At 39.8% G+C, this 22,061-nt stretch overlaps 2 protein-coding genes and 2 long non-coding RNA genes across 6 annotated transcripts; 2 read left to right on the forward strand and 2 right to left on the reverse strand.

Annotated features, from left to right (window-relative positions):
- Positions 1-2,363: 2,363 nt before the first annotated feature.
- On the forward strand, positions 2,364-3,230 carry LOC105416322 (uncharacterized). Its single transcript, XR_003888155.1, has 3 exons — positions 2,364-2,419; positions 2,647-3,014; positions 3,177-3,230. It is a non-coding gene; the product is annotated as an uncharacterized lncRNA (long non-coding RNA).
- A 1,769-nt stretch (positions 3,231-4,999) lies between these two features.
- Positions 5,000-5,651, reverse strand: LOC105416321 (uncharacterized). Its single transcript, XR_964489.2, has 2 exons — positions 5,503-5,651; positions 5,000-5,387 (listed from the first exon to the last, which is right to left on the reverse strand). It is a non-coding gene; the product is annotated as an uncharacterized lncRNA (long non-coding RNA).
- Positions 5,650-7,006, forward strand: cox5b2 (cytochrome c oxidase subunit 5B2). Its single transcript, XM_003963671.3, has 4 exons — positions 5,650-5,749; positions 6,456-6,526; positions 6,599-6,698; positions 6,779-7,006. Exons 1-4 carry the CDS (start codon positions 5,650-5,652, stop codon positions 6,889-6,891), a joined length of 384 nt encoding a protein of 127 aa, XP_003963720.1. The 3' UTR covers positions 6,892-7,006.
- A 143-nt stretch (positions 7,007-7,149) lies between these two features.
- Positions 7,150-21,612, reverse strand: herc4 (HECT and RLD domain containing E3 ubiquitin protein ligase 4). Of its 3 annotated transcripts, XM_011602913.2 has the most exons (26): positions 21,420-21,612; positions 20,731-20,821; positions 19,995-20,084; positions 19,290-19,539; positions 19,041-19,200; positions 17,993-18,069; positions 17,682-17,903; positions 17,501-17,592; positions 16,559-16,689; positions 16,298-16,452; positions 15,367-15,443; positions 15,160-15,275; positions 14,988-15,047; positions 14,679-14,790; positions 12,594-12,783; positions 12,335-12,507; positions 12,142-12,261; positions 11,688-11,786; positions 11,423-11,587; positions 11,144-11,287; positions 9,866-10,032; positions 9,643-9,709; positions 8,397-8,479; positions 7,979-8,162; positions 7,775-7,877; positions 7,150-7,676 (listed from the first exon to the last, which is right to left on the reverse strand). In XM_011602913.2, the coding sequence occupies exons 4-26, from the start codon at positions 19,513-19,515 to the stop codon at positions 7,468-7,470; spliced, it is 3,132 nt and encodes a 1,043-aa protein (XP_011601215.2). In that variant the 5' UTR covers positions 19,516-19,539; positions 19,995-20,084; positions 20,731-20,821; positions 21,420-21,612; the 3' UTR covers positions 7,150-7,467. The 3 variants fall into 3 exon arrangements, with proteins under 3 accessions (XP_011601215.2, XP_011601217.2, XP_011601214.2); XM_011602915.2 differs by lacking the exon at positions 19,995-20,084; XM_011602912.2 differs by lacking the exons at positions 19,995-20,084; positions 20,731-20,821.
- Positions 21,613-22,061: the final 449 nt, after the last annotated feature.

Here is a 22,061-nt window from a genome sequence, read left to right on the forward strand (position 1 = left end):
GGTCTTGCAGCCATCGGGCAGTAGTGTTATGCGTTGCCTTTTTCTCCCAGATACTCTTCCAGTATTGTTCCGTCTCAGCCCTGGGGGGTCTGTTGTCATCTTGTTGCCCTGCCATTAAGAGTAGACCTTTGCTGGGTTAGTGGAGAACACCCTGTTTATTCTCCTTTCCTCTACTTCTCTTGTGTACCGCTTTAGTTGGGTAGCCAGGGCTGTGAGCCTTTGCTTAGCAGTCTCCAGTGCCTCAGGTATGGACAGTTTGTTGTACTTCTTGGGCCGCTCTGTCCTTAGTTTCACGCCTCTACTCAGCTCTGTTAGGAGGCTGACTTCTCTCCGTGTTGCCATGATTTTTGCCTCTAGCCTTCTCCTCCATGGAGCCATTTGCTCCTTATGGCCATTCATGCTCTTCATCTTATAGCCAAGCATCTGTAGGATTACCGTTGCCGCTGCATACATCAGCTGATTGGTCTCAGTGATGGTAGTGGTAGGGATGGTTGACAGCGCCGTGTTCAAGTCTTCCAGTAGAGATTCGTCTGGTACTTTGTGTGTTAGCCTTGGCAGGGAGGTAGTTGAGTTCTCCCAGGACTCCATGATTCTCTCTCTCAGGTCAGCTGCCCTTGTCTCGATTCCGTCTGTCATATATATATACTCTATATATATATATATTGTGTGTGTGTGTGTGTGTGTGTGTGTGTGTGTGTGTGTGTGTGTGTGTGTGTGTGTCCAAGATAAATGGATAATCAGCCTTTTGTATACCTGACCATAGTACAGAGAGTGTATACAATATACACATCAGAATATCTAATATTCAGTATGTGCAGAATGGTTGAAATGCTATTAGAGAATTGTAATGTTATTGTGTGAGTCCAGTGGTAAAAGCAGTTATTTATGTCTGCTAGTCTGCAGACTAGTGGGCATTATGTTTATTCTGCAGTCTGACAGCAGCCGGCAGGAAAGATCTGCGATACCTCGTGGTGGGCAAGTGAAGCTTGATTGAAGCGCTGAGGCTTTCCTCACAGTTGTGCCGAACAAGATTCAAAGCTTCAAGACTTCGGTGATGTTGACATCTGGTGGACAACTGAAGCCACAGCAACCTCTAAAGAGCACGACTGAAGCACTGGCACTGTTTCAATCCCATGACACCAATAAAAGTTCATTGTGTGCTCATCCAGGTGTTTTGTTCATTAATACCAAATAATGATTATATCGTCTTTACAATAAAATATGCAGATGCTCTCCCCCTTACTCTAAAACACATTTAAGATTAACCTAAAGAATAAATGCAAATTATATTAAGGGTTCAGTGTTGGTTAAGGGTTTATTGAACACTTTGAGATTTATTTAAAAACTGTTCTAAAATCCCTAACAGGATTAGAGATCCTTCCTACTCTGCAAATGATTATGTTGTTTGAATTCAGAAACATTGTTTTTGTGTGTGTGAAGTGTTTTTAAGGAAAACCTTTAAAGATAATGGTTTGTCATTTGGGGTCTTGTATGATTGATTTGGAATGATTATTCACAGAAGCAGATAAGTTATTTCCTCTTCACAGGTTTTTATTGAGAAATATATTTTTTTTTCTGCTGTTGCAGGCTTCGGTCTGCTCCTCTTCTGGCTGACCAGCTTCCCCAGCTTTGGAAAATATCCTTTCACAGGGAACAGATGATGCTGGGATGCACAGATACTTGCATGCAAGTTTCCACAGCGTAGGATATAAAGTCTTTTGTGCCACCCAGTACTTCAAGGGATCCTCAGCTCTGTCAGAATTTGTTCTATCAAATATCTGTGACACAGACAGTAAGACAATGAATGACTGAATAAAAAAACGGATGTTTCAACACAACATCTACAATAAATAGACACACACATACATATATACAGTATATATATATACACGTATATATTTAGCTTACTGTCAGGATTTACAGTGTTGACAGGGTCACAGGTTTGCTGGGTATGATTGTCGTCATGCCTAGCACGCAAGCGTCTCAGCAATCTATGATGTGTTGTTGCTGTAAGACAACTCTTGTGTGCATTGCAAACACCACACCTACGAGCAATTGTAATTTTGAGAACCATTTAAAAATTAAAAATACAATTCAATTATGGAAACATAAAATGTATGCTATGAACTGCATTACAGTATGACCAAATTCTTTTTGTACATAAATGATCACATATCCATTTTTTTGAATGTATTCTGTGTGTAATTGTAACACAGCCTTTGTGTTATAATGCGTTATAAAGCGTTTAATTCGACAAAATATGGTCTGTTGCATGCTCAGCTGTCAGAAATACAGAATTTCCGGTGTTTAGTAATGGGTTTGAGAACTCCGTCCTGCATTTCTTCTTCTGTGGTGCCCCTATAAAAGTGATGGCGATCTTTCCGCCTCTCCCCTTTAACGCAATACTCTCGTGGGAGAGGTGGGTGTCTCATTTTCCATCACGTCAGTTCAGATTAGTTACGTTTGGTTCTGTGTTCATCCATTTATGTATTCTAATTGAATGTTTAATGTGTTTGTTTATTCATGTTAGAAATACAATAGAAATATATCAGCACTTAAACATGATGTTTAGACAGTGTTGACCGCTAGCTTACTCGCCATGACGATTTTCGCTAATGTTCGTCTTCCCACCTTGTCTGTCTTTAGGAACTCGAGCGGGCTGTTAACTGTCGATCAATGTTATTATTTGTTGCTGCCAGAATAAAGAGAATCCTGGATACGAGAGTCTCATTAAACACAACGCAGAGTTCCACCAGTTACATAATTTCCGCAGAAATTGTGAGGGTGTACCTCACCCTCTGGCCGGTTCCTTTCCCCACCAGATCTGCCTGTTGCCCCTTCACCAAGGCAATTGAGTGCAGTTTGTGCAGAGACTGCGCAATGTCTGTGAGCATCCCCTGCCATGGCCACTGCCTGTGAGCGCGCCCCCCCCCCCCCCACGCAGATTTGTGATCAGAACCACCCATTTTTCAGCCACCTATTTGGACCACTTAACATCATCAAATTCTATCAAGGTAGGTCTCGTTAGAACCGCAAGACGTTGCAATACATCCGTGTGATGTTTCATAAGTTAAACAAGTTAGTCGAAGATTATATCTACAAAATGATGTATTTTTGCTGTAGATCCTAGTAAAGTGAATCAGGGAGTCAATGTCACGCTTGTTCTTGGTATACAGCTTGATGTCATCCATGTAGAGGAGGTGGCTGATGGTTGTTCAACTTTGGAACTCCATGAAGCTGTGGAACACCACTCTGGAGGCCAACTCAAAGCCAATTGTGTGGGTGAGCATCAGATGCAGCATATATCAAGGAGATGCCCTAAATAATGGCTAAATAATGCTGTTTGATGATGTGTCTTGAATTGCAGGAGTCCAGCAGGGGGCTGACCTGGGGTCTTGTTTGGTATGGTAGACCCTGGTGTCTATTGCTTATCCTTCCATGGTAGCCCCTCCGGCTCCTCCTCCTTGGTGGGCTTTTGTTGCCTGAGGCATTCACTGTGACTTCTACTTCGTCTGTTTTGTAAGTACAGTGGGACCTCTACTTACGAACGTCTCTACATGCGAAATTTTCAGGTTACGAAGCGTCTCAACAGGAAAATATTTCCTCTTGTTCCGAAGGAAATTTCAGGATACAAAGGTCAAAAATACGCTACCGTTGCTGCTCGCAGCTCGCGGAGTTTAGCAAATGCAATCTTGCTGGTAGCTGCTCTGCCATTGGCTATCGCCTAGCATTTTCCTGTCATCCCATTGGCTAGGAGGGATGTCAATATGTACAGTTTGTGTGTGTCCCAGCGTCGCCTTCGTTTAACTTTTATTTATTGTGGGTGTTCGTATGTTTGTCCATTAGATGGCGGTGTTACCACAAGTTTTAACGTTCGTTGCTAGTAATTACGGCTAATGTAAGATTAGCCTGTAATAAAATTCATTTTGTTCCTGGAGAAGCCTTGCACTGAATTCCTACATTTATTGTGCGGTAATCTAATTGTAACATGTATTTGTTACGTGTTTTGATGCATTTTTATGGTTTATAAAAAAAAGTATGTCCGAATTTTTGGGGGCTTGGAACGGATTAGGGCATTTACATAGAAAACGTGTCTCTACTTACGTAATGTTCAGGTTACGAAGCAACTTCTGGAACGAATTAAATTCGTAAGTAGAGATCCCACTGTATTATAAAAAGTTTGCTCTAATAGAGGTGCGCATGGTGAAAAAAATTCCTGTCTAATTTTTGTTTTTATTTTTCTTTATATCCATAGGATTGTCAGTTTTCTTGCGCTGGCACTTTTTCTTTGTGAAGCTATTCAATGTCTGTCAAGTTGACACAAACAAAATCCTACCATGAGTAGGAAAGGGGCATTATGAGAGCCTTTTTTTATATGATTTATTTTGACATTTTTGAAATGCATACACACCACCTTCGGCCATCAATTTGTCTCTCTCTCTCACACGCCCGCACACACACACTTAGTTGCACATACTTGTACTATTCTTTTACTCTTTTTTGGAAACATTTTGTGGAGAAAAAATGCTCATTTTGCCCACTGGGTCATACTGGTTTGTTGCCACACTGAATGTTGTTGGAAAGAAATGGAACAACAGGAAATATTTGTCAAGTTTCTGACTGAAAGTGTTCTTTTTCATCAAAATGGCGCTGTCTCAGGCGGCAGCCAGTAGTAGCAGCTCCCTGCACCCAATTGTTCTTTTTAAAGTTTCTTAGTGTTTGGTATACTTGTGTATATACTTTCTCTTTTGGTGTGCAGTATTGTACCATTGCTTTTTGTAAATATATTTGATTTGGTAAAAAATAAAGAATTGGTCTTGTGTACTAACTATTCTTTGTTGTGCTCTTCCTGCTCTGGTACAGTCCATCAACTGCTGACATTTAAATATAATATAATGCTCTATAATCTAAAATAATCTTTAAATATAATCAACATATTGCTGCGTTCATGACTAAATTTTATTTAACTGTGTGTGTGTTTTGTGTCCTTTCACAACAGTAATTTTCTGCTGAAGGTTACCAGTATTGGGATGATGGAGAGAGGTTGCGTCCTCATACCTCCCTCTTCTTCTCTTCCTCCAGAAGAAAATCCTGGGATTGGAAAGAGGCTAAACTGGTGTAACAGTCCCCTTAATCATGAAAGTGGGTTTTCCAAACATAGTGGAAAAAACATACAAACGAACATAGTGGAGTGTCCAGTGCTTACAATTCAGGTTTAATGACACACCCCAAAAAAAATAAAATAAATATATATATATATATACACACACACACACAGAAGAATTTTCTTCTTCCATATATTTATTTTCTTCCATGTTTTAACTGGGGTCTGGTTCCTCATCGAGAAACTAATGAAATCAGAGGAGGGCTGTCATCTTGTTTTATGTCTGTATATTAATAAATTGGATAATTATAAATATGATCAACAGTCACAACAGCGTTCATATATCGCGAAATAATAGCTTGAATGTTTTACTTTCACATTTAGCCGCTAATCCCCACCTGTCCGTGCTCCCTCTACTGGTTAATCCGAGGTCCTGGATCCTCTGATTGGTCGGACCGCTTGTCACTGTGATCGCTGTCGGGGTCGTTTCAGTCCAATTTGCCGTCATTTGCAGGTCATTCTCTGTACCTGGAAGTCTGACCACGATGGCGGGGCGATTTCTTCGAGCTTGTCTAACCTCGACGATGCAGTTAAGGCGCAATTTGACAGCCAGACCCCTCCACCGGGCGATGGCCACCCTCAAAGGTGCGTGTGACTGACGGCGACAGGCCGCGCAAGAAGCGCAAGTGACATCTGTGGCAACCTGTCCGTGCGCGGTACAGACTTTACCTTTGATTTGTCGCGCAGTTTACAAACTAAATTTCTCTCTGGAAGAACGAGTGTAGCACCCAGTGACGGATATTTTACGGGAGCGACTAACGTTATGAATATATTGCAAATACACATGTGTTTAGACGCAGTTAAAATGCGTTAATGTTGATTCAGAGAGGTCGGAGAGCACACGCGAATTGTCCACCTTCATACTGAACGTGCGGATCAAACACTGAAGGTCATTCGGACTTTAACTGGCAGTCAGGCCTTGGGCAGGTCCACCTTCTCTGGAACACACTTGGTTCGGTGCCAGAATCCTGATATGGAGCAGCAGCAGAAGGGCGGTGTGGATGGCGCAGTTTAGGGTGGCCAATAAAAAGGGGTTAGGGTGCGTGTTCGTCCAGTTAAGATAGGAGCCTTGCAAAGGAATTGGGTTAGGGTCAATAAAAATGAGGCTTTTACTCAGAAATGGAAGCCTAAGAAGAGGAAATAATAAAGAAATAGTAAATGAAAGAATGAAGTTAATTTGCAGTTGTTTTCCTACAAAAGCTGTGAACAGGGTTGCTGTGATAGTTTTAAGATGAATTATGTACATTTGTTGGACCAAATCAAATCAACATATCCAATGTGTGTATTTCAGGAATTCCCACGGATGAAGAGCAGGCCACTGGTCTGGAACGGCGCGCACTGCAGGCCCTCAAACTTGGAAAGGTATTCTACATGAGCAGCATTTCTCATGTAATTGCAATTTTTATACGCTAACTCACTGAATTTCATTTGAAGGATCCCTACAGCATGCTGAAGCCCAAAGAGTACGCTGGCACCAAGGAGGACCCCCACATTGTGCCATCCACTGTCAATAAAAGACTGGTGGGCTGTCTGTGTAAGTGGTGCCCATTCTGGATGAGACATTCATGTACCAGTATATTACAGACAGCCAAGTTATTATAGAATTATGTGCAGGTGAAGAGGACAACACAGCTATCGTGTGGTTCTGGCTTCATGAGGGACCGTCCCAACGCTGCCCTTCCTGTGGTTCCCACTATAAGCTGGTCCACCATGAGCTGCCCCACTGAACACAAACTGTACAGACAATACAGGAACCACGTGCCTTTGTCATGGCTGTATACACCAGGTTGTGGATATCATTTACCACATCATTTTGTCATTAAAATATAAACCTGACCTGAATTGTTTTGTCTGGATTTTTTTTCCATCATGGATTCTCATTTATTCAACTCTTGTAAAGAAAAAAGTTAACGTCAATTTAGGTTGACATCTTTTCATGTTAAATTTAGATTTAATGTGAAATAAAGCATACCAACCCAACTGCATTACTTAATCATCCCCATTTATTTCCGATGCCTTATTTATTTCAACTCTTTGAGGACTGCTGTGCACACTTTGTGTCAGTAGGTGATGACCTGATATTTGTCATAGCATTAATGAAAGCATATCTACATAGGTGCATAAAATTTTGCTTGCTGGACCAAAATTTGATAAAACAAAATCAAAGCTAGGCTTATTGTCAAAGCTTACACATCCATCTAACTATTTCTGCTGCTTTAATTCTTCTAACGGGATTTAAAACTGCAGAATCAAACTTGGGAATGTGTTGGGTCACTGACAGCCCAGTCACTGCATATGAGGGTTCAGGCAAGATTAAATCCTTGATTGTGATCTATAGCATGTAGCAGCTTCTCCCGCAGAGTCTCAGTACTGGTGTATTTGGGTAGATCCAGCAGGTTGAAGCAGGTGTGAGCAACAGGTAAGTAATGCTCCCCTCCACCAGTGGGCTGAATCACCAGCTTCAAGCTTTTCATGCCCAAGATAGGTATGCGGTCACTTCCTGTGAGGAACACTTAAGAGACCAGAGACATCGTTAATGAAATTATAAACTGCGCTTGGCAGAAAGTAATCCAATTTCTTTTATTTTTTTCATAAAGAGGGGACACTTACAGAGAAACTGTTTTTTCTTCTGTAAGGGGAGACTGTGGAATACCTCCCAGAAAAGCTTGATGGTGGGATGGTCCTTCCAGTATTCTCCTTTGTATTCAGTACTCTGGAGAGAGGGGACACAAATTGCACCATTCCAATGGATGAGTAAATGTTTCATGTTTATACTACATTAGCAAAAGGCAAAGAAACAGGTGTTAAAGAGACCTTCTCAAGCTCCGCCCAGTCATAGCTGGTGTTGCCAATGACCATGGCTTGCAGCTCATTCGGCTGGAACAGTTCGAGAACTTTTCCACCACACACCTTGTGAAAGCCTGCATAGAAGTACTCAAACAACGGCGCCACCGATGTGTTGAAAACATAGTCAACATATGCGTTGACAAACTCTTGCCTAGAGGAAGGAATAAATTAATAAATTCCTACAGTAAACCCTTTAAAAAAAGTAGTTCCTGGAAGAAAATGATTTGTTAAATATCTTTCAAAATTAAGCAGGACTGAGTTAGCAACATGATAAAGTTTTATTACTATTTAAATTTGTCATGTGACTTTCTATTTATCTGCGGTTGGATTGGGAATAAACATAGAGATAAATAAAAAGCTCCTAGCTGAAGCAGGAAACACTTACCTGTTTGATTTATTGACACTGATGTTTTCACCATTAGGTATTAGTTCAAAAACTTCTGTGGCACCATAATTTTCCTCTGTGATCTGAGAATTAATTAGATATTAATTATGTTATTGGCAAAGTTGTGTTGAAAATAACTGAAGTGTTTAGTAAAGTGAATAAAGCTTAAAATAGTTTTAACATTCACACAGGAACAAACATTAGGAACACTGCATATTTTTTTCCCAAATCAAGAAATGAAGAAAGGTGACTCAATTTTATAATTTTACAGAAAAGTTAAGAATCAGATATTTAGTGAGGACAATGATTGGAAAATGGAAACAAATAAGAAGTAGAGAAAATAATAGTTCAAATGACCTGAAATTGCTTCAAAATGACATCCAAAGCCAGAACAATGCGGAAGAAAACTGAAATCCATGGTCAGAATGGACGGACTAATAGGACAAATAGCAAAGACATCCAATGTTAGCCCTCGGGAAATCAGAAACAGCCATGATGGAACTGATTAAACTAAATTGTTCTTTTTGTGTTGGTCTAGGACCCTCAGTTTGCCAGATGACCCTTCAACACTGAATTCAAGCCACCGTGCAGCTGTGAAGGCTGTGGAGTCTGGCGGCAAATGCATTATGATCCGGGGGCGTATCATACTGCTGAGACTTGCCTGATTTAAGGGGTCAAGTTGCATTATTCCAGTTGAATGGGCATTTCAACAAGCTCATGACCCTGAACACATCAGTAAGTGAGCAGCATCCTGGTTCCAGACCAGTGTTATGGAGTGGCTAGGTCAGTCCCCAGAACACGAGCCCATAGAAAACAAGTGTGGTGATTAAAAAAATGCTGTTCATGAGACAAAACATGCGGACTTGTGTTGTAGTTAAATTGTTGGAATGCCTGTTCACAGTTGGAAGAAGTTGCTCAAGTCCATGCAACACAGAGGTCAAGGTTATACAAGTAAATGTTAGAAAAGCTACAGCTTCAAGCATTTTTAGTTTATACAGTAATGGATAAGCTATCATTTTAAACACCCCCATATTCCACTGTTTTTCTGTAAAATAATACAAATGATGAGTTTTCTTCATTTGAAAAGAATGCAGTGTCCCCAGTGTATTACCATGTATGAATTTAAAAGCTTTTATCAATATTTTATTTTTTATACACTTTTTTTAGACACTATTATTCTGAACACAACCGCATATTGGGTAATTATTTTACACTGAATAAACCAGATACAGTTGGTCAGTTTTACTGTAAAGTTTAAGCAGAATGTTTCCTCAAGGTCATCTTCTGGGTAATCCAGTAGTGCCTGTAGACTCCTGGTGTGAGAGAACACAAATATACACCTTTTACAATATTATTAGCAGCTCTTGTGACATCTTCTATTCTAACAGCAGCTTTAAATTCAGTTCAAAAGATACTGAGGCTGAAAGCGACACTCTAAACACTTCTAAAGTGTGTGAACCTTTTCTGACCTTCCGACATCTGGCGTGAGCTCTTTCAAGTCATCAAGTGTTGGTTTCTTCTTCAGGAGCTTCTTGTAAAGGGCAACGGGGAACTGGAGCTCCACTATAGTGAGATTGTAGATGGCCAAGCCACAGATGATCCCAATGAGATTGAACAAGTCAAACTCCTCAAAGGTCTGCAAGCAAGAGAGCACATCAGCCCGACAATATTTAGAGTCAAAATATTACACTGCGTTTTCATTAACTAATGCATATGGCCGCAACTACCATCACAGTAATAAGCCAATAATAGTTCTTGTTGCTGTATGCATTAGTTCAATCAATGTTACAATAATGAGAAGCATTTGAGGAGTGACATCATGACACAGTTTGTACAATGGATTCTGTTAGGACCTAAGAGATCATTTTAGGGTATCTTATCCACATTAGAGTGAAACGTTTAATTTGCAAGTGATCGTAAACTAAAAGGATCTTACAAATGGGTGTTTCACATCCAAAAGCTATTGAAACAAACTGGCACATATAAGTGACTGTTCCCTGGGAGCAGGAACGAGAGCCAGCTGTTTTGTATAATAAAAATAGAATTGGAAAAAATACAACAAAAGGTGGAGCACTACAATAGCAAATCCGGAAGGGAAACACATGACTGATAAGAGACTAAGGGCCTAATCTACTAAGATCTTAAATAACAAGCGCTAAATTGCACTTTAATATACAACGTACAACTGTGTTGCAGCCTATTTAAATGAGAATTTTGCGTGTACTACTGGTTGTCACCTTGGAGCAGAAATATTACTCTGGCAGCTGCCAGCAGTAGCTATGGTGACCGTGTTTCTCCATAGGAGATGTGGTTGATTTTTAGACTGGCTCCAAATCAGCCCTTCGGTCATCCAGGTGCAAAAACACCCGCCGAAATCAGTTTCAGATTTGGTAAATGAAAAACTCTGCACATCTGCACATTTTATTTTGCACATCCTGACGATCTACCGTACATACATACTACATATTCATGAAGGCAAACATGATAAATGGAGTGCGTGGGCTATTTTGCTCATTTGACAGATGCAATCCTCAGTGCACCCAGTTAGTAGATCACATTTTGTGTGTGCCATCAAGTTTACACTTGTTTTAACACACACAAGCCTTCAAATTAAAACTTAAAAAGAATTGTTCAATCTTTGGGTTTGCCAGGAGCTTTTGTAAACTCGTTGTTATGAATGTAGCCACAAACTATAGTTAAATAAATATTTAATCAGCATCAACACAAAAACATCAAACATTAAGCACCTTGTTAGAAAACCAGATGAGCCTGGACTCCTCGTAGTATCGAAACATTCCATATTTTGGATCCATTAGCTCTTTCATGATCAGGAGGAAGAACTCCTTTCTCACCCCTCCGGCATCAACTGCCTCCTCAGCCACAAAAATTACCTGTTTTGAATGACACAATACGCAGACAAATCAGAAGAAATTTTCTTCACATAAAAAAATTAAATCAATAATTAGTGAAGAACTAATCAGGTCTCATATGGAAAGCTACAAGCATTTATTTTAGGTCTCTTATACCTTGAGTGGTTTCTTGTAGTCGACATTCTTGGACTTCCTGAGCACTTCCATGGTGTCTCCCACAATATTATCCCTGCGTACGATGAGAATGAGGCACGGGTTGACCGATTCCACTGGCATGAACAAAGAGCTTAAGTTCTGCATCTGTGCTTGGTCCACTGCCATCTATCAATAAAATAGGACAATGCTGAATGCATCTGCAGAAGTCTTGGTCCATTGTAACATTGAATGAAACCAGTAAGACCGTCAAATGATTCACTCTTACCTGCATCTGTAAGACAGCATCAGTCTGAAGTAGTGTGGTTTTTGCTTGGGCATCAAATACAAAGGGATACCTGCACAGAGTCACCAAGCTGTCGGGACCCTGAGGACACAAAACTACAATCAGACAGTCAGTCAGTGAATAAACCCATAAAGGAAAATCAGAACTGGAATTCCAACCAAGTCTGGCACACAATAAACAGGACTTCACGTGTAGCACCCTCATTCTGGCACTTTCTCTTTGGATACTGAGCAGGTCCGGGAGAAAAGCAGTGGTACTTTATTTTAAAGATCATCCAACTGGTATTTCATCTAAGTTCACAGTTCCGTTCCAGTCTGGTACACCTTTTAATCATCCTCCATATCCAATTTCTCAGAGAGCTAAATATTTAGCAGTAAATGCTAGAGTAAAGAATGAAATTGTTGGAAAGATAACTGATGATCACCGATGGACTCACCGATGGGAACATCTGCCTCTGAAACCATGTGATGTAGTCATTCCTGATGTCTACCAGGTCATCCAACTCGTGGATGTAAAACTTATCATATTCAATGATGTGTCCTGCTCTCTCACTCACCTGCAGCAACAGGACATTTGTTAGCAATGACTTGCAAACGCTAATAATATTGTTTTCCCTTTCTTGTTCTTACAGCATGCAACATTTTCAGAAATCGGAGCGATGTGTCCAGGAAGCAGTTGAAAATTCTCTGCTCAATAGATGGAATTCCAAGTTTGTGCATCCGAAGCAGGTAGACCACAACTTCCTTGTACAACTCCACCAGCCTCTGAAAGAGCATGCCCTCAAATGTAGACCACCAATTTCCTGATGAGAACAAAGCAATCAATGAAAACTCCTAATTTTAAAAAGTTATCAACACATCATTTATGGGGAAAACTGGTTTTGCCTACCTAGCACTTTTAATGCAGCCTCTTTTAACATAATAATGGATTTGGCAAAAGGAATGGTGATGGTCACGTAATTATTTTGGTCACTGAAGAGTGGGCACTCTGGCAGGGTTAGATAAAGTCTCAGGGATTCGATGTCTGGAGGTGAGTTGGTTAGTCTAGGCAGTAGGTTCTTCTCCAAGCTGGCAGCAATCTGCAACCAGACAGACGTAGTCGGTTTGTACTTACGTAAAACCTTCTGTTGAGCCGCCCTCTTAATGAACACTACTGTTTATCTGCCAAGTGCAGATGGAGCAGGATTGTCTCGGTACAAAATACACAGCGGTTTTAGGGTAAACACATTTTAAATATTCAGCACTTTGGAATAAAAAAAAAGCAAAGTGAACTGAGTAAATATAACAATGTTCAATAGCCCAACTAGTGATCTGCCCAATATCCCAATTCTCTTATTTCACATCCTCTGGCAACATTATACTGTCAGCAATTAATCTTTAGCCTCCCAACTTACTGGCAATGATTTGATAAAGTGATGATACTCTCTTCTATTTACATGGGTGTTTGAGGCTTGCATTAGGAACAGTTAAACATACAGTAGGGGAAATGATTATGTAATCCTCTGCTGAATTTTAAGTTTGCTCACCTACTAAGAAAATAATGGTCTCAATTTTTTATAGATCATTTTTAATTAGCACTTATAGAGAAAGCTTGTTGGTCTGCAGAGATGAGCCAGATCTTGCAGTTGGTCACCAGATTTGCACACAGCTCAGGAGGGATTTTGGCCCACTCTTCTTTATTTAAACATTCTAAATCCTTCAAGTTTATTGGCTGTTAAGCAGAAACTCAAAGACTTTCTATTGAGCTGAGGTCTGTAGACTGGAGAACTCCATGACCTTAATCAGCTTCTTAAAGAGCAAAATTGCTTTCAAAAAGGAAAATGGGAATGCTGGGTGAAAACATTGTCTACCTGGTAGGAAAGAAAACCTGGCTGGATTACCGTTGGACACCCCGATTCTACAGTCACTCCTTTGTTGCCCTAACAGCATGTTTCAGGTCATTATGATGGTGAAACAAACCTCCACGAACCATTTTTAGTGCTGTTGGAAAGGAATTTTACAGAATATGGCCACTCAGCATGGTGAAGTCACCCTGTACCCTTTGCAGAAAAACAGCTCCCAATCATTTTTTCACTGTGCGGATGATGTTCTTTGGGTCTGACTAAGATTTATTTCATTCTACGTACACAGCTCATCTTGATGCCAAATAGCTCAACTTTAGTTCCATCAGATCACATCCCAAGCCTTCCTTGATTCATGTAGATTCTAACTGGCAAACTTATGGCAGGTGTGTATAGATGCCTTCCTGAGCATGGGGACCTTGAGAGCAGTTCAAGATTTTAGTCCTTAATGGCACATTAAGCTGTCAAATGTTCTTTTGCTGACTGATGCCACAAATGCCTTCATACCATTAAAAAGCTCCAGCTGTGTAGGTTTAGGCTGCTCCTTTAGTTTTCTCATGATCATCCTCAATCCGCATGAAGATCCAGACCAAGAGTTATTAATGGTCATTTTGTGCATCTTCCATTTATGGTGCCAATAGTTTTTACTCTCTCCCCAAGCCTTTTGCTGAGTTTTCGTAAATTATTCCAGCCTTGACATCTTCTCCCTGACAACTTTTGGCAGCTTTCTGGTCTTGCCAATGCTGGTACAGAGATTGGAATAGAAGAAATTGATTCCTTAAACAGATGTGCTTTATACACATGGAGCATTGGTGATTGGTTGACTGTACACAGCCGTGTGCCACATGGAGACCAGCCAAACTGTAACAGACAGATTTCTGGCTGTGTTCGAGGGGGTCAATATTTTTTTAATAAATAAAATGCACACCACTTTAGGACTTTTGGATTGTCTTTTATGCATTTTTTTGACTGACATTCCCTCTGTTACCATAAGTCCAATACCATACCAAAAATTTAATTGTGAGAGTGTTTTATTATAAATTAGCAAACTCAAAAATTCAGCAAGGATCAAATAATTATTTCCCACAATGTTTAAGACAATAATGGATCAAGTAGATACTGTGAGCACTGACCAGCTGACTGATCTCGGGGTGATCATGTTGGATCACTCTGTGAAACAACAGTCGAGCCATGTTCATATCCACCCCTGAAAATTTGCTGCTGGTATTGAAGTGATCTGGATTGCTGTGTAACAGAATAGCAACCGCTGATGTGAAAATGTACCAGCTCAGAAAACTACAATTAAGGACCTACAAGGTAGCACGAATATAGAAGTTATCAATTGTATAATTGTGTGTAAATGCATAAGGAAATTGAACACATCCAATAATTATTTGAAGACATGGGATTCAATAAGGGAGTCCAAATAAAAGGGGGATTACCTTGTTGCTAGAAAAGATCCATTGAGACAACTTGCTGAGGAGAACACAAGATCAATCTCACTGTAGGTCACATAAGACAGAGGCAAGGGATTAAATAATTTCCACATGGAGATTTTGACCATGTGAAATGATACACACAGCAATGGCAGATTGTTTTCAAAAAGGATTTTACCTGGAGATTTCTAGTGAAAGTCTTCCAGTGGAGTGACTCAACCACTTCTCTATGATATCCTCATTTAAGGTGCAAATACCTCGGTTGGTCTGAACATCAGTGATGGTCTGTGGCTTCTACGCAAAAGAGCAAATTTGCTAACAATGGTAATAGGCCATCTCATTTGAACAAAGATCTTTAAACACTCCAGATCGAAAAAGGACTTACATTAGGAGAGTAATAGTGAGCGAAGCTCTGGTCTCCTCCTGCATAAATTCTATGAATACAGAAACACTGCTCCGATTCTGTAAACCAATGAAATGTCAGCCAGCTATAAATGCATGGATGTGGCCCAACTTTCATTCAAATTTGTTAAGATTATGTATTTTTAAGGAATTTTTTTTCTCAACTGTGTATTGTAATGAGAGAACACATTGTTTGCCACGTCAGAGTATCCTACACCAGCATTGTTGCACAGGGGACCAAACAAGTGGACTTTAAACTTGTTCCGAATGATTCAGATTGATCATAGCTACTGATTTTGTCCAAGCATGAAAGGATTCACTAGTTCGACTCAGTTATAAACTCATCATTGGTTTAAGGATGAGTTCAAGGAGCATAAGACTGATCTAAAAACAGCTTTACTAGTTTGAAGAAGGCAAATGTAATGGAAAGTCCGAATAAATTATTGGGCCAGAAGAAACCAAGAAAATAACTTACATTAAGTAAAAATGTGTTAAGACTCCAATAAAGACTAAACTTTTTTTGTAAACACAGTGGCAAAAGTATAGTAGGGAAATTGCTAATCAGTAAAACATAGAGCCATTAAGAAAAGTCTTGGGGGCAGTTTGATACACTTGCAAATGTACACAAATCCCAAGCACTAATCAACTGTGAACTCAAGCAACGAGTCTGTGACAGGAAAAAACACTGTTTCAATGGTTCAATTCTGTCAGCAGAAGTGATAAATATTCACCAAGACACCTGTGGATGGTTATGAAATCACGCCCATGTAGGTTAAGATGACGAGACTGGAAATATAATGTTAGTGCAGCACTTTGACCCATTTTGTTTAAAGTCCACTCAATTTAGCCTCTGTTGGGAGAAGCTTGAAAGTCTGTAGTTGTGTCTTTTTATTAAACATGATGCCACTTCTTGCCTGATTCTATTGGAGCAGCGGAGGCCACAAAGGGTCCTTTAACGGGGGCAGGGCTTTTTCTGTTGCAAGTGGAGCGGGTACCAAGCTGGCCATTACCACCCAGCCCAAATGAGTACATCTTTCCAGAGGAGGGTGTAAAAGCCAGCGTGTGCTGCCTAACAGTTGGACAATTCAAAAATTGTTCAGTTTAAGGACATTTTAATGTAATCTATGTTAGTTGATGAAGGTAAAATACATACATAAAAGCATGAGGATAAATACCTTCCACATGAGATCTGCGTAACTATATTTCCCATGAGCTCAAACACTTTCCTCGGATTGATTTCATGGTTTGTGGAATTATGGCCGAGTTGTCCATATCCCCCAGCTCCAAACGTAAACACACCTCCTTCCTGTGAAACGAGACACACGCAACATGCAAGTTAGATACTGTGATGTCATTTGTTCCAGGTTTTTGTTTGAACAAGCCTGCTTGCTGAACAGCAGGATCATCAGAACCACGAAGGTCCAACTTGGCAGCAGGGGGGCATAGTGGTTAGGACTATTCCTTCACAGCAAGAAGGTTATGGGCTTGATTCCCAGCTACAACAGGCCTTTCTTCTGTTGAGCTAGGATGCTTTCTGTGTCTGTGAGAGTTTCCACTGGGTGCTCTGATTTCTCTCGCCATCAAAAAGTGTACAGGTTAGGTTGATCCACAGTGGCACAGGACTGATGCTCTGTCTGGCCCTGAATTTTCATTGTACTCAATTGTATACCAAAAAATAGAAAAGAGTAAATTTTGATACAAAACTGAACTAAACACAGCCTCCGTACAGTCAGAATATTGAAATCCTCTCATTGGTTACAGTTGATACCACAGAAGTCAAATTAGTTCAAAATACTTTTCCCATTTCCTTGTAGCTTTAACTTTGTTTTCACTTAATTGGAATTATTAATAAATTACTTGTTAAATGTTGATTTAAGATTATTATCCTTCACAAATACAATACACATAACCTGAATCTCCTTTAGTTGGAGTTAGGGCTGGCAAAATTAATGTTTTCATCCAGATAAATTCATTTATATGAGCAAGATTTATGTCAATGACACAGGCTTTATAAAGGTTTTGCAAGTTGCATCTCAAGGTGCGTGATTATTGAGAAACAATTCTTCACTACCATAAAGTACACATTGCAATCAATGACCAGAAAGATTATCACATGCCTTTGTCAGTGCTGCTGTGTGATCTTCTCCACAGGAGACATAAATTACTCTCTGAGATCTCAGCGACTTCAGAAGAGCTGGGAACCAACGGTCTGTGAAAACAAAACAAAAAAATCCCTTTAATTAGTTTAGAATCCAGGGTTTCAATGCATTGAAGTGTTTTCAGGAACTCAGCAGCCACCATTGGTGTCGTTAAGGCCAAGCTGACCAAACTTGTTCCGCCCCCAACCAAACACTGCGCCTGAGAGGGTGATGGCAAAACTGTGAGCACCACCTGCAGATAGCTGGGCAAAAGGAATGCCCTGTAAGGACTGTATGATCTGAGGAGTGGAGATACTGGATCCATGCATTCCCAGCCCAAGTTGTCCAAATTGATTTTGGCCCCAGGAGAAGACTTGACCCCCTATAAAAAGAAAAATAACGTGGACTGTCAACACAAAGATAAGGTTGAGGTGAATAAATACAGATATTACAAATACAAACCATCCTTACCTTTTGATAGTGCGTGCGAATGACGATATCCACAGGCTACCTGAGCAATTTGCACATCTGACAAGCACTTGATGTTTCTAGAAATGGAGAACAGAGAGAATAAGTGAACGTGTTTTGATGAGGGTCCACAGCTAACTAACCACTTCAATAGTTGCTCTGATATTGAGCAAATTGCATGTGTTGTGCATGCATGAGGAACCAGAAACAGATGCTGAGACAGATGCAGTCATGCAATGCACTTGTAGAAACTTCCAGAAGTACCAAAAATAACCAAAATTTGTGACTATAACTTCTTTTCCCTAAGAAAAGGACCACATTACAACACATATTGGTTGAATAAACCTCTATTCACACCTTTTAAGGGAAATGACCTGTGGTGATACATGTGAGGGACACCACTTCACCGGGGAAACCTAGTATTGTACCTCAGGGAAGACTCTTGCATGCTAAGGAAATATCCACCACAATCCGGTGTGGAAACTTTTTCTTAGGCAGTGCTTAACCCTTGGTCAGATAGCTTAACAAATAACTGGTCACATAAACACACACCTTGGTTGTGGTCTATACAGTCTATGTATTTCTCAGTGGCAATGTGAATATATACATGCGGGCAGGCCTCACATGCCACCACAGGTCATTTGCCTTCAAAGGTGTGAACAGAGGTTTCTTCAACACGAGGGCGTGAAATCCCATATATGTCATCCAAAGGGAATTGACAAATAGGGAACTGCACAATACAGCTACAAAGAATACAGAGCTTAAAATACAAAACAGCCATACAATTAAGTTACTTCACAGAATTCAATGTCAGAATCATTTGTCATATAACATGGACAGTTAGGTGCCCTAATAAATTGAGATGAAACTATCACTGCTTCTGCTATCTTCTGTTTAAACAAAATCAGTTCCTCTTCATACATTCTAATAATTTAATACAGTTTAATAATGTAAATGCTTTTACATTCACAAGCGTGAGTCCACGGTGGATTACGCAGTACAAAATATAAGTAGTCCATGCTCCTCAGGACCAAAACAATGCTGAATTTACCTAGGTACACGCACGCATTCCTCAAAGTTGTTGAGGCCCAACTGTCCATCTGAGCCAAGACCCCAGGAGAAAATCTGTCCTTTGTCATTCAGGGCCAGTGTGTGTGACTCTCCACCTGACACCGCCACAATGATCTGTGCATCCAAAGCTACGACATGTTCTGACAGGAAACAAAGAGAGAATGGTTTATGGGCTGAGGGCATCTAGCAAGAGGAATCATGACAAAAGAAAAATCAAGTTATTGCCCACCTGGTTTTTTTCTGGGCTTTTCGTGACCCAGTTGCCCTAAATCATTACAGCCACAGGTGTACACCGTCCCATCATCCAGCAGGAAGACTGTGTGCTTAAGGCCACAGCCCACGTCACAGACTTTCTTCCCGTGAAAGAATTCACATTTTCTTGGTTCAATCACAATCTCCTCATCAATCCCACCCAAACCTAACTGTCCGTAGGAGGCATTTCCCCAGCACAGCATGTCTTCCCTTTAAAATCTCCGTCCCTAAAAAATAGAGGCCTGACTTAATGCATACCGTTTTTAAAGATCCAAGATGAAGTTGAGCTGAAACGTATTAAATTAATTTATCATTACTGCAACATCAGTATGTGCCATATGACACATAACAAAAAAATTCTTGATCTGCTTTCATGTCTGACATGGCAGTATATAAGGCCAATCAGACAAAGCCTCACTATTAAATGCAATTATGATAATGACTGAGTAGGCAGCAGGTAATGTAGATTAGGACAATTGAACAATGATTCAATGGCAGTCTCTGACTAGGTTTGTCATCTATGGCAACAAGAAAAGTTTAAAAAGGGGGCATAAAAATGTGTTAAAATGAAAGTAAAAATAAACTAGGAATGCACATGGAGAGTGCAGACTGTAGACCTCTGCAGAGCAGCTCATTTCCCCACCTATTGTCATTTACACCTAAAACTAATTAATTAGAATACCTTCAATGTCTGCCTCCGTATATTGCTCGTCTTGAATTCCAGGTGTTAGCCTCAGTGAAAGAATTGCTGAGCTCGGCAACAGATTACAGACTATGATTCAAATTAGAGAATTAAGGCACTTGGAGAGATCTGAGTTCTCTTCCTTTAATGGAGGTTATTCAACTTAAAAATAAGCAGCTCGTTTCCCCACATATTGTGACTTACACTTGTAAAGTGTACAGCAGTATAATACAAGGTTAAATAATAGGTTACTTTATGATTAAAACCTCTTGACTTTGATCAACTATGATGCAATATTCTCCACTTCAAAGAAACTCCCGAGTGACTTGCATATAATCACATAATTTAGGTGTGCATAAAATATATCAATACATAGATCCAATGTCTATTCCACCTTGTTTCTACTGTATCCTGGAAACAAGAGACTTTTATATCAACTCAATTTACTCAACAATTAGTGTGGCTACAAAAAAGCTACATTTTAATCCTCCGATGGCCACAACAGGTTCCCCAAATCTTGAAAAAAGAGGTGGTTGAGGAAAGGAGGTAAATTCTTACAACAGATTATGCCAAATCTTGCACAGTTTTTTGAGTAATGTGGGTCTTTTGGCATTCAGGTGCTCCGTTTTCACATGTATGGCTTTTTCAACACTTATTATATTAGGTTGATTTTTAGATCATTTATTCTGTGAAAACGCTGGGGAACTTGTTGCAGTTTTTACGCACTTTACATTACCAGGATTGTGTGGAGGGTAATAACCAGGATGGGAGGAAACATTATTCAAGCAAAACTGATGGTAGATGAGAGTCCCTGGGTTCTGACATTTCTTTAAGACATTGAACACAACATTCATCAGAAACATTTACAACATAGTAAAACATGCATTACTGAGAGCTGTGAACCGACCATTAACATAGAGTAAAACGTAAATGACGGGATTTTTTTTTTTTTTTGCATGATTTTATTCATATTTATATGCTGGATTTTAAACAATCAAATGTTTAAAGTTAATCTTGCACTGTTATGAGGATCAAGTGTAAAGAAAGCTAGCACGTCCTAAAGGTATCATCATTACAAGCAAGACGGATTAGACTAGAATAGACTAGAATAGAGAACTTTGCCTATAGACAACTTGTTGTTGATTTGAATTTCTTGTTGTAGGGTTACATAGATGTTAAGGCGAACAGTTTTACAAATGCTCAACATATGAAAATAGTGCAGCTTTTGACGAAGAGTGCATTAATGTTAGCAAGCTAATGTCAGCGGTATCAGAAACACTTCCCTCAATATTGCACTGAGTGGTGTCAGAATAGTTAAGTGGAATCACCCAATGCTCTGACTATTTTAATTCTTCGTTTTAGGAGTTAACAAGTTAAATTGCAACCACGTTTTAGTTTTTTGGGGGGCTACATGGTAAATCTTACCAAATCTTCCAGCTCTGACGGTGTTATAGTCGTCCTCTGCTAAATTGCTGATTGCTCTGCTAAAAATGCACATAAAGGGACATTTTGAATGATGAATATCAAATAGTTGCGTAAATTCTTGCCAGGCCTCCACTTTTGACTGATCCGTCAACAACTGCTGCGTGTGAGTGTGGCGCTGAATGTGCTCCGAAGTCGTCAAGTTACCTGTACTAAATGTGAGTGTGAGGATTTTCTTTAAGAAATAAAACCAATGTCTTTCTAGTTTGTATTAACCTGGGGAAAAGGTTGATGATGTATTTTCTCTGAACAACTAGTGCCATAAAAACAATGTTGACGTACAAATATAAAGTGAAATATCGGTGTTGACTAAATGAAGGGGGCTAAATAGGTTCTTTTACTTTGAAAGCAGCCACACCAATCCGGAAGCAGTATTTCTTACGTACTGTTTATAGTAAAGAGAAACATCTTGACGTATTACAACATTCTAGAGCAGCACACACGCGCATGCGTGTTACATTCGCCACTAAAATTTAACAGAATAAGGTGTTAGACTAAAAATATACAGTGTCCATGTATAAAAAGAGTATTGGACAGCATATATTTGTAAATGTTTAGCTATTGTATTTAATCGAAAACTACTGT

This window comes from Takifugu rubripes, chromosome 4, assembly GCF_901000725.2.
Source record: "Takifugu rubripes chromosome 4, fTakRub1.2, whole genome shotgun sequence".
NCBI classification, from domain to species: domain Eukaryota; kingdom Metazoa; phylum Chordata; class Actinopteri; order Tetraodontiformes; family Tetraodontidae; genus Takifugu; species Takifugu rubripes.